Source organism: Saccopteryx leptura, chromosome X, assembly GCF_036850995.1.
Source record: "Saccopteryx leptura isolate mSacLep1 chromosome X, mSacLep1_pri_phased_curated, whole genome shotgun sequence".
NCBI lineage: Eukaryota > Metazoa > Chordata > Mammalia > Chiroptera > Emballonuridae > Saccopteryx > Saccopteryx leptura.
Genome location: NC_089516.1, coordinates 110,134,689 through 110,147,274, shown reverse-complemented (window position 1 = coordinate 110,147,274; position 12,586 = coordinate 110,134,689). Strand labels below are relative to the sequence as shown.

General features: G+C 46.1%; 1 protein-coding gene across 2 annotated transcripts; it reads right to left on the bottom strand.

The window, feature by feature from the left end:
- Window positions 1–7,009: 7,009 nt before the first annotated feature.
- ZCCHC12 (zinc finger CCHC-type containing 12) lies at window positions 7,010–10,132 on the bottom strand. Of its 2 annotated transcripts, none has more exons than XM_066357360.1 (4): window positions 9,963–10,132; window positions 9,570–9,621; window positions 9,222–9,359; window positions 7,010–8,801 (listed from the first exon to the last, which is right to left on the bottom strand). In XM_066357360.1, exon 4 carries the CDS (start codon window positions 8,734–8,736, stop codon window positions 7,525–7,527), a length of 1,212 nt encoding a protein of 403 aa, XP_066213457.1. In that variant the 5' UTR covers window positions 8,737–8,801; window positions 9,222–9,359; window positions 9,570–9,621; window positions 9,963–10,132; the 3' UTR covers window positions 7,010–7,524. The 2 variants fall into 2 exon arrangements, with proteins under 2 accessions (XP_066213457.1, XP_066213458.1); XM_066357361.1 differs by having other exon boundaries at window positions 9,585–9,621.
- Between the last annotated feature and the right edge of the window lie 2,454 nt (window positions 10,133–12,586).

Sequence of the window (12,586 nt, the reverse complement as noted above, 5' to 3'; positions counted from 1 at the left end):
ACATTCATTTGTCTCTTTAGGCCCAATGATCAGACGTCACACCCAGAGTTTTAAATGTGTAATATTCCTTTTATTATTATTATTCAGGAAGAGGAGGTGAGACAGAGACAGACTACCACATAAGCCCCAACCAGGATCCACTTGACAAGCACACTAGGGGCAATGCTTTGCCCATCTGGGGCTCTGCTCCATTGCTCAGCAACAGAGCTCTTATTAATACCTGAGGCAGAGGCCATGGAGCCATCCTCAGCGCCCTGGGACAACTCACTCCAATGGAGCCATGGCCACAAGAGAGGGAGAGAGAGGGAGAGAGAGAGAAAAGTGAGAGGGAGAGGGATGGAGAAGCAGATGGGTGCTTCTTCTATATGCCCTAACCGGGAAAAGAACCTGAGACATCCACACACCGGGCCAATGCTCTACCACTGAGCCAACCAGCTAGGAAAAGATGTGTAGTATTGCATTCCAAGTGTAGAGCCTCCTTTTTTCAGCCAAATCTTACTCATGGTCTTTCAAGTTGTTTTCAGTTTTCCACTATTAAAAAAAAAAAAAAGCTAAGGCAAACATCTTTGTTTATACTAATTTTTACATTTGTTCAGTTATTTTTTATTGAATTTATTGGGGTGACATTAATTAATAAAGTTATATAGGTTTCAAGTGCACAGTTCTATAACACATCATCTGTATCTTCAATCATTTGAAGATCAATATCAGGCATTTAAACTGCTGCAGTCAGGGGTTTTCATATTTCAACCTTTGACACATTTCTTAGTTGGCCATCCAGAAAGAATTTGTCAATTCTCAGTCCAACCAGTAGTGTGGGAGAGAAACTCTTTGCCCATAGTTTTACTAACAGTTTGTTCACTTCAGTATCTTATCCCAGAAATTGGATATGAGTAAATATGAGGAGACAATAGTTTCAGGCTGTGAGAAGGAACTTTCTTAATCTGATGTTTCTTCTGTCTTGTTCAATAAAAGAAATGAGACTGAGGCCCTCCTACTGTGCAGACTTTAGGTCATGAATATGACAATTCATAAACTTGTGCCCAGCAAATAGCCAATAGAAGGATCAGATATTTTGTATGTATTACTTGAGAGAGGACTTTACAGTACGATATTAGATTTCCAGTCCTGGGGACAATCAACGCTGATGTTTAATTCCAGCTCCATCTCTTACTAGCTGTCTGATCTTAGGCAAGTTGCTGTTACCGTCTGTGACTCAGTATCCTGGTCTATAAAATGAGGACAGTGAAATGGCATGTATCTGTGGGAGCAGTTGTGAGAGGCCACAATAAGTTGAGTTCTGGTCTGAGATGAAATCTCAGGATGAGGGGTGAGACCCAACTCTACTCTCTCTGCCCCATTTTGTCCTGCCCCTGAGGTCACTGGTAGTGACAGGATTTCAGAGTTACCTGCATTGTAAAGGACTCCTCAGATCTCAGTCATGTCTCCTTCCCACGACACACTGCAGAGCCTCTGTGTTCCTCTGAGACCAGATCCCCTTTCCTTTAGCTCCCAACTGTTTTGGAAAGGGGACGATTGCCTGGTACTGAGCTATCTAAAAGGATAGGGGTGTCTTTGACAAATCAGGAAAGGAGACAGTCCCTGGGGACATACAAGACCAGGAGAAATTTACTTCATCACTCTATAAGTGTCCTCTTATCATTTTGTCATCAGCGGCAGCAGCAGCATTAAACTCTCAGGTTTGTTTTTTTTTGTATTTTTCTTAAGTGAGAAGTGGGGAGGCAGAGAGACAGACTCCCGCATGCACCCGACAGGGATCCAACCAACAAGCCCACCAGGGGGCGATGCTCTGCCCATCTGGGGCATTGCTCTGTTGCCACTGGAGCCATTCTAGCGCCTGAGGTGGAAGCCATGGAGCCATCCTCAGCACCCAGACCAATTTTGCTCCACTGGAGCCTTGGTTGAGGGAGGGGAAGAGAGAGAGAGGAAGGAGAGGGAGAAAGGTGGAGAAGCAAGTGGGTACTTCTCCTGTGTGCACAGTACTGATCAAAATCAGGACTCCCACACGCCAGGCCGACATTGTACTGCTGAGCTAGCCAGCCAGGGCTTCAGGTATTTTTTAATTCAGCTATGTGCCTATTAGGGGCCAACCTTGGTGCAGTTCCTAGAGCCAGACTGTCACATTATCAGATTAACACTAAGTAAGCACTTTCTGCATGACATAGACAACATTTAACTTTCCCCCATCTTTTTGTAGCAGAGTAATGCATTCTAGCAGAGTAATACTAGCTACCATTTCTTGATAGCCCACAATGGACCAGCATTGGGCTAAGCACTCATACACGGGGCACATCTGGGAAAGGCAGGTGTGAATTTACACACCTCAGTTTCCTCATATATCATATGCAAATAATAACTCCTATATCATAGAGTACTATAAGTGTATGAGAGCTAAAATGTGTAAGAAGCCTCGGCTTCTCACCCTGGAGTCTGACCTCTGGCTCTATTGCTAAGTAGCTGCATGACCCTAGCTAAGTTTCTTAACTTTCCAGCCTATTTTTTCATCTGAAATATGTGCTAGCCTGACCTGTGGTGGCGCAGTGGATAAAGCGTCGAGCTGGAAATGCTGAGGTCGCCGGTTCGAAACCCTGGGCTTGCCTGGTCAAGGCACATATGGGAGTTGATGCTTCCTGCTCCTCCCCCCTTCTCTCTCTCTCTCCTCTCTCTCTATCTCTCTCTCTCCTTTCTAAAAATGAATAAATAAAGTTAAAAAAAAAGAAATATGTGCTAATAGTAATACCTGTATTATAAGGTTGGTTTGAATAAAGGAGCTAATGCATTTATAGGACTTGGTACAGGAATGGCTTGCACACAGTAAGCTCTTAATAAATCAGTTGTAATCAATTTATTTTTATTACTATTATGGAAGGATTGGGAAGAGGAAGAAGATTCGCAAATGAGACTGAAAAGTGGGCACCAAAAAGGTCAGAAGTGGGGAACATGAGAGAAGGGTGTCTGCGGCATAATTTAGTGGCCAAGACATGGAAACAAGCAAAGTGTCCCTTGATAGAGGACTGGATAAAGAAGAAGTGGTACATATATACAGTGGAATACTAATCAGCCATAAGAAATGATGACATAGTATCATTTACGACAACATGGATGGACATTGAGAATATTATACTGAGTGAAACCAGTAAATCAGAAAAAGCTAAGACCTGTATGATTTCACACATAGGTGGGGTATAAAACTGAGACTCGTGAACAAAGGTAAAAGTGAAGTGGTTACCGACGGGGGGGAGGTTTTTGGGGGGGAAGGGAATAAAGGAGGACAAATATATGGTGAAAAAAATGATTTGACTTTGGGTGATGGGCACATAATGCAATCAACAGTTTAAATGCCATGCAGATGTTGTTAACCTGAAACCCATGTACTCCTACTGATTAATGTTACTCCATTAAATTTCATTTCTAAATAAAAAAAAAATTTAGCCTGACCAGGTGGTGGCACAATGAATAGAGCATCAACCTGGGATGCTGAGGACCCAGGTTCAAAACCCGGAGGTCTGCCCTGGCTGGTTGGCTCAGTGGTAGAGCGTCAGCCTGGCGTGCAGGAGTCCGGGGTTCGATTCCCGGCCAGGGCACACAGGAGAGGCGCCCATCTGCTTCTCCACCCCTCCCCCTCTCCTTCCCTCTGTCTCTCTCTTCCCCTCCCTCAGCCAAGGCTCCATTGGAGCAAAGTTGGCCCAGGTGCTGAGGATGGCTCCATGGCCTCTGCCTCAGGTGCTAGAATGGCTCTAGCTGCAATGAAGCAATGCCCCAGATGGGCAGAGCATCACCCCCTGGTGGGCGTGCCGGGTGGATCCCGGTTGGATGCATGCGGGAGTCTGTCTGACTGCCTCCCCATTTCCAACTTCAGAGAAATACAAAAAAACAAAAACAAAACAAACAAACAAAAAAAACCCCGGAGGTCATCAGCTTGAGCATGAGGTCATAAACATCACCCCATGGTCGCTGACTTGAGCCCAAGGTAGCTGGCTTGAGCAAGGGGTCAGTGGCTCAGCTGGAGCCCCCCAGGCAAGGCACGTATGCAAAAATAATCAATGAGGAATTAAAGTGCCGCAACTATGAGTCTATGCTTCTCATCCTTCTCCCTTCCTGTCTGTCTCTGTCTGTCTTTCTCTTGAGATATATATAAATTTTTAACAGAGAAGGGTGTCTTAGAAACCAAAGGAAAAGAATTCTAGGAGGGAGGGAGATAGAGTGCCAAAGGGCACTCCGAGTCCAGTTTCTTCTGACAAAAGAGTGATTTTTATTTTGGAGACCCATGAGAATGAAAGCAGAAAGGAAGAAAATAAACCCATAGTATGAAATTAAGCCTTTTTTAGGCTAACCCCATTAGTCTGTTCTGAAAGCCCGGGTATCACTTCCATGTCTTTTAATTAAGGAGAACACATATTTCTCAAATAAAGGAAAAGCCAGCACCACACAAATAAAAAGGAAATGTCAGGTTACAGGCAGTCGGTGAAATACAAATTTAGACAGTCTCAAATTTACGTAACAGAAAAGTGGATAGGAGCAGAAAGAAACGGGATGAATCACAGAACAGGTTTTCAAAGAGGTGGTCTATACTGGAGCCCCAAACTAACACCAGTGAAAAAGAAGGTAGTGGTGTGGACAGTTCTCTATCTTTCATTTCATCTGTCTGTTCTAACAGGTGCCAGAAAAAAAAAAAAGCAGCATTTATCATGTCTTTGGGCAAATACCAAGTGTTTATAGAGTAAATTTGAGGGGAAAAAAATGAGCAGGAAGTGGACTGATATTCAAATATGACTAGAGGAAGGAAGTGGTTATCTCCTAAGGGTAGATGCAGGGGGGCAAAGAGACAATGAAGGGTTAAATGCTCCGTGAGCTGGGCAGTGCTGGGGGCCCTGTGGCAGCCTAAGTGGAGCTGCCTCTTGCCTGGGGTCAGGGAGGGATCCTCTTTGGCTCTGGAGACATGGAGGTAGCTAGCTGCCAGGGTCCATGAGGTGCCCCAAGAGATGCAATTTCATCTTTGCCCCTGGCCAGTTCTCAGTTATAGGTTCCAAGGCAGAGAGGCCCTCCCCGTCTCCTCCTGGCCCTGAGGGTTTAGTAGGCTGAAGCTCAAGGCAAACAGGAGGGCTGACAGCCAAGCACAGAGGCACAGCCACCACCCCCTCCACCAAGAGATGAGTGTGACTTGGGGCGGAGGCGCGGGAGTTGTAAGGGTAGATTGTAGGGTCAGTGATGGAACAGGAGCAGAAGCCAGGGAGTAGATGAGGGGCTGTTTCTGGAAAGAGAAGCCCTTCAAGGCACGTTCTGGGTATGGCAGCCCAGCTTAGCCTGCACTGACTTCTCACAGTACCTGGCTTCAGCGCCTCCCTCAGGGTCCCTTTGTCCCTGTGAGGGCCCATAATGCTAGCATAATTCCAACCGAATACCTCTTCTTGGGCCTCTAACATGTGCCGTTCCCCATACAACAGAACCCAGAGTTCTGCATGGAACCCTGAAACCTGCAGTTCCCAGCAGGCTTCCTATCCCTGTCAATCTCCACGTCAGTCTCCCAGGTCATGGTGGCCTCCGCTGCTCTCCCCTCAGCACACAGCTCCGTGCTTCTCCCTGAGGCCTTATCTCCCACTGCGGCACACTCTGTCCTCTCAGCTCTGTGGGGCACTGATTTTCTGCATGATTAACTCGCGGGTCCTCAGGTTGGCACATTCAATTCACTCCACCCCTGCCTAAACACAATCCTCTCCACACCCTCAGCTTTGTTCTGCTCACAGAGAAGGGACATATGCACCTACAAGTGACATAGGAGCCTGATGTCACACATGTCTTTTTTTATTTTGTATCACGCTCCAATAGGAGATCAGGAGAGGGGACAGGTCAGATCCCTGGGAAGGTCCCTCTCTTTCTTCCTTCCCCCATCCCCTCCACCCCGTGAGTGCCCTCCACTCTGCTAAAGTGACATGGCTTTCGGATTCCCATGTTCGTTCATGTGCCCTGGCCATTAGATTGCTTTGCATCCCTCCCCAGCTGTTGTCAATTCTGAGATTAGGGTGGGGTTGGCTTGGAGTCCTGGGCCGCCTGTGTCCTCAGCATGGGGCTGCAGGGCGTATTGGGTGAGGGTCCAGTGCTATCACTGAGACTCTGGTGCTGGGCTCCCATGAATAGCTGCTCTCTCCTTTCCTGAACCAGGGATTGGGGAGAGGGCGTTTTCAGCCCACAGGAGAGATTCCTGGTTGTGACCATGATATCCTCTAGAACAGTGGTCCCCAAGCCCCGGGCCGTGGACCGGTACTGGTCTGTGGGCCATTTGGTACCGGTCCACAGAGAAAGAATAAATAACATGAAACGTTGTCAGAATAACAAATTTAAATACAGCCTGAATAATGAGGACATGTTCATTCCTCCTTTAACTTAGCCCAATAAATATCGTAAGTTCGACAATTATATTTAAAAATATCACCATTTTTATGCCAGTCACATAATTTTATTTTGTGCATTTATCCATCCCACCCTAAAGGCTAGTCCGTGAAAATATTTTCTCACATTAAACTTGTCCGTGGCCCAAAAAAGGTTGGGGACCACTGTTCTAGAAGCAGCATCAGTAATCTAAGAAATCCACTCGGAGGAGAGAGAGCTGTCCCTCTCCAAGGGGACCAGGAATGGAGCCTCTCTCTGGACTCCTCATTTTGGGCTGTAACCTCAGCACCAGACTCCCCAACCATCAAATTCCACTGGATACATTACAGAAGAAAACACTGGGACATTATCACACAGTGGGTGCTGCAGTTTGGTTCTATAACCTAAGGGACAAGTCAGTTGTAGTAAGGGGCTCTATCTGTTTACCTTTGGGGAATATTTCAGCCTATTTCTTCTTCCCTTTTCTTTACCTGCAAAATAAGATTGCTAAAAACCCACCTCAGGGCCCTATCCCCTAGAGCTTTCTACCATATTTCTCTTATTCCCTTTTCCATTACTTCTTCTTTAAAATAATACCACAGAGACACCAATAGATACTGGTATATATTTATTGACATAGAAAGAAGCCCACAACATAAATCATTTGGTGAAAAAATACACACTATAGAACAGCACTTATATTTGAACACCTTTAACTATACATATATCTATCTGAGGACATGGGTATAGGGAAGTATCTAGAAGGATATTCATCAAAGGGTTGACAGGAGGGTAGACGATTTGGAGTAATACTTTACTTTTTGTACTTCTTTATTGTTTGAAGATTTAACAACGAATCATACCACTTTCACAAAGAGAATAAAGCCATCAAGGAAATGGGCATACACAGAAAATGGACCCTTAGACAGCAGCGGTGGGGTGGGAGCAAGGAAAGAGGACCGGCCATCTTCCTCCACTGTGTGACCATCCACGACTCTTTCTCCCCCACCCTAAAAGAAAGCTGCTTTGCAGATTAATTCATGCAATTAGAAGCAACCCACCCACCCCACCCCCAGTTTTCCCGTCACTAGACTCTGAATGTAGTTTAGGGTTCATTTAAGGCTGGGGGCTAGCACTTCACTGGGGCTCAAAGGGGTCATTGGGCTCCTCAGGAATCTCCCTTAATGCCTCCTCCTCTGAATTGGTCAGCTCCTGCAGGGTGATTATCAGATTCTCAAACATCTGGGCCCTGTTGCTCTCATGGTCACAGATTTCCTTCGAGTGACCCGCCTTGCCACAATGTGAGCAGTGGGTTGTGTGTTTTCGCTTCCTGGTTCTACGCATATCCTCAGGATCATCATGCTTATAGCCAGCACCCCCACTGGTGGAAGGAGATTGAGCCTGGGAACAGTTGGGGGAATCAATGATTAGCACTGGCTCCTGAGGTCGGGCCCTGCTTCCTGAGGGAAGAGCATTCGGGATCGGGAGTGGAGGGTCTTGAGCCTCCACCAGGATGACATCCTCATCTGAGTCATCCGGGGTGTCATCTATCTCTATCACGTTGCAGTCAGCATTGCCGATCACTATCCGTAGGGAGCCCTGAAATGTCACTGGATTGGTGATGGCCCTCTCCAGCATTGACTCAGATCTCCTGGCTCGCTTCCGTGCAATAAAAGTGTCATCCCAATCCTCTTCCTCCCTTATCATTCTGATTAACTCCAGGAAATTGGGAAGAGGCTCCTGCTCATTGGCATGCAGCCGGAGAAGATGCTTCAGCCTGTAGCGGAGGTCCGCACTCAGCTCAGCTCCTAAAAGGAGCTGGTGCAGGCGAGTCTGGTTAGCATCTCTCTCAGCTATAATCCCTGCCTGAACAGCGTTCTGGAGCTGCACCTCTAAACGGATGGCATAAAGGGAGGCTTTCTCCCCTTGCGCCTGCAAGGTGTTAAACAATTTACTGTGAGCAGTCACATTGCTTTCAGGCTCCCCAAACACCAGTTTCATTGCGTGCAAGAATTCTGCCACACTTAGGTTGGGGTTGGCTGTCTGGAGCAAATACATGACCTCCCGAGCAGGGCCCCTAAGGGTTTTCATCAGGCGCTTGAGCTTTTCCTCATCAGACATATTCCAGTCTGGCAGGGCCCCATTGACTTGGATTAGCCAGTTTTCAAAGGTTTCTTCCCCCTGGCCTGGCACCATCCTCCCAGAGAACAACTTCAAGTTTCTCTCTGCCATGTTGGCCATTAAAGGACCAAGACTCCTCCCCAGGGACCTAAGCATAGTATGGGCCCAGGGCGGCAAGGGCGCGTTCTGCCGCCGGCTGCTACCCACACGAGCCATCATGCTAGCCATGGCCAACGACGATGGGTAATCTTAGGTGTGCCGGGGGTCTCTTCCTTCTCCTATCTCAGTAGGAACTGTAAGAGAGAGAGAGAGAGAATAACAGGGCAGAGTTAATAAGAGGGGATTAATAAGGCTGCAACTATTTTTTCTCTCCCTTCCAGAATATCCTGCAGTACATTTTATAACTGCCTACTGCCCTAAAAATATTCTCCAGGAGACCGGCATTTGCAACCCCAGGGAGCCAGCCGCTGTCTCCGTGTTAGCAGGGAACTTTTGACAGCTACATCCATTCCTACTGTCCTTCAAGAGGGCCGGCAACTGTTGCTTCTAAGTGTAATAGTGTACGGAGCTGATGTTGGGCTCTCAAAATAGAGCACAGTGGTCACAAATGTGTAGGAATAAATCAAATTTCATTAATCTCATGGTCTCAGGTGTCAACCATACCCCCTTTTCAAAGTGTCCCTCTGCCCACCCCGTATCTCTCAGGTTCTTACAGGAACTCAGGAACCAGCGCGCGCCTTTATTTCACTGCCAGCCTCTGCAACTGGTGGTCTCCGCGAGAACGCTTGTCTCCAGGGTAGTCGATCGCTGTCCACCGGGGGACGCCGATTCCGGACCTCGGGGCTTCAAGACTGCGCCGCCGCGGAGCACAGGCCAGGGAAAGGAAGAGTCAGAAACAGCTTCATTCCTCATCCCGCTCCCTCCCCCCCCCTCCCATCCCAACACCTCGCTGCCCGCAGCCTCCGCTGTAGCCAAGCGGCACGTTCCCCTTCCCACTTTTTGAATACAAGCCAGAGCGACTGCCGCCCCGTTCCATTTCCCCCGGGAAATCATTGGCCTACCAGTTCTGCGATCACCTGCGCGGAATTCAACTTCAGATTCGGCTTTGATGGCCTGCCACCGAGAAAGGGAATAGGAGTTGGACACGCACATCCATATATTCGTCCCCAAGAAGAGATGAGGGGGTTCAAAGGAGGCTCAAGACTGACAGCTTGCGATTCTTTACCCTCATTCCTTGTCTCCCCTCCCCAAAAACACCCCCCTCTCAATCCAGGCAAATCCTACCCTTTAGGCAGCACCCAGTAGCACCCCACGTCCTCCCGCAGCGCAGCCCGACCACGGGAGGGCTTCTTGCTCTCCCTTGCAGTTCCCGATTTTCCAAGTGGGGAGCCGCCCAGTCCTGGTGGGGCTTCCCTCCTCTGTCCGCGCCGGGCAATCGCGCCCCCTTTCTTTACCTGTACTTTGCAGGTGGGCAGCGGACGCTTGCGTGACGGCTGTGGTTGTCCTCCGTTTCCCCGGCCCTGCAGAGGAAATGGATGGGCGCCTCCTTGGCCGCTAAGCGACCCGGGGCTGCCAGGACCGAGATGCTCTGCACCGCCAGCCAGCTAGGGGGAGCCGAGTCACAGCAGCGCGGTTCCCAAGGCAGCGCGGCTGCTTTTATCCTCAATCCACTGAGACAAAAGAGCGTGACGCGGCCCGGCGCAGCCAATCAAAGAGGCGGGGGCGGCTTACCGCACCGCCTCGGGCTGGAGGCAAATTATACACGAGGCTCAGGGAGGGGGGGGGTGGCGCAGGTCTGCCAGGTGTCAAGTACGGCTTGGTTACACTGACTGCTCGAGTTTGAGACTGTCTTTTTCTTTTCTTTCTCCCTTGGCTCAACTCTGCGCCTTGAGGAATCTACATTTTTAACAAGCTCCCCAAAATGATTCAGAGGCAGCCAGCCTTCTACCTACAGTTTAGTGAGTTAACACCCTAGTTGCCTAAATGCCCTCACTGTTAAATGGACAAATGCCACCTCCTTCATAGTAAGAGATGTCTGTGCAGGCCTATCTGCACAGAGAAAGCGCTAATGTTATCCCCCCACACCATACACGGGTGAAGTAGTTTTACTTGTTTTCGATCAAACCTCGTGTTTAATGCACCACAAATTTGGTGGCTAAAAACAAGAGAAATTTATTCTTGCATAATTCTGGAGGCCAGAAGTTTGATATCAGATTCTCTGCTTTGTTTTTTAAAAATATAAAGTATTGTACAATAAGAAAAGACATCAAGAAGGGCGTAAGAGGGGGGGTGGGGGTGGGGAGGGGGCGAGGAAGGAGAGAGAGGGGGTGGGGGGAGGGGAGGGGCACAAAGAAAACCAGATAGAAAGTGACAGAAGACAGTTTGATTTTGGATGAGGGATATGCAACATAATCAAATGTCAAAATAATCTGACGATGTTTTCTCTGAACATATATATGTACCCTGATTTATCAATGTCACTGCATTAAAATTAATAAAAATAAGATAGAAAGAGGGCTAAGTGCAATTAAACTTTTCTAAGGGCCTTTTATCATATCACATGTTATTTGTGTATTTAATAAATTTATGCTTTGACAAGGTAATTTTATATGTAGGAATTAATAGGATGTAACTATTAAAATAATAGCAACAGGATGTAAACTTCTGAACTACTAGAGAGGGGAAATAAGGGCAGTTTTTTTTAATTCTTACTTTAAAAGAAAAGGTTAAGAAAGAAGAGGTGAAAGAAATATAGGTGAGCCCTGGCCAGATAGCTCAACTGGTTAGAACACCATCTCAATATGCAAAGGTTACTGGTTCGATCCTTGGTCAGGTAGATTGATGTTCCTGCCTCACTCTAAAACCAATTATATATTTATTTATATATGTGTGTGTGTGTGTGTGTGTGTGTGTGTGTGTGATCAATACAAGCACAAAATAAAATGATAGCTTGAATTCCAAATATATCAATAATTTTGTTAGATGTTTATAAGCTAAATGATAAAAAAACACAAATATTGTCAAATAAGATTAATAACCACATCCCTATTTAAGAGAGACAAATCCAAAATATAAGGATACAGATAAGTTGATAGTATAAAGATGGAGAGAGGTAAATCACACAAATAATATATAAGTGATAGAAAACTCATAGAGCTGTATTCATATCAGACTAAATACACTTAAAAGCAAAAGCACTATTAGAGATATAGAAGGTTATTTCATTATGATAAAAGACTCAGTTCACCAGGAATGATTTTGTACTTATAACATCACCTCCAAATATATAAAAGAATAATTAACTTAATAAAAGAATAAACAAATATACAGTCAAAGTGGGAGGTCTTACCACACCTCTCTCAGAAGCTGATCAAAGAGACAAACAAATGTCTCTACAGATACAGAATTTTTTAACATGATTAATAACTTGAATAGCCAATGGATGAACACTATAACCAACAATTATAGAATACACATACAGAACATTTATAAAATTTGACCATGTACCAGACCAAAAAATAAGTTTCAACACATTTTTAAAAATTGAAATCTGATCACAATGGAAATAAGTTAGAAATCAATAACTAAAAGATTACTGAGGCCCTGACCGGTTGATTCAATGGATAGAACATTTGCCCAGCATGTGGACATCTCAGGTTCAAACCTTGGTCAGGGCACACATGAGCAACAACCATCTGCTTCTCTTCCCCTCCTTCTCTCCCTTCTCTCTCTCTTCCTCTCTCACAGCCAGTGGCTCAATTGGTTCGAACATCATCCCCGGGAACTGAGAATAGCTCGGTTGATTCAAGCATGGGCCCCAAACTGGGGTTCCAGGTGGAGCCCGGCTGGGTTGCATGTTGAAGTCTATCTCCCCTCTTCTTACTTAAAAAAAAAATAATAATAACTGAATAAATTTTGTTTCAAAATTAAGACACACTCTGAAGTAAATGATGAGTCAAAGAAAAATTATAGTGAAATTAAGAATATTGCTGGCTGAACAATAAAGAAAATATTCATATCAAAACTTGTAGATGAAGCTACAGCAGTGTTTAAAAGGAAAAAGTATCTCATCAAGGAT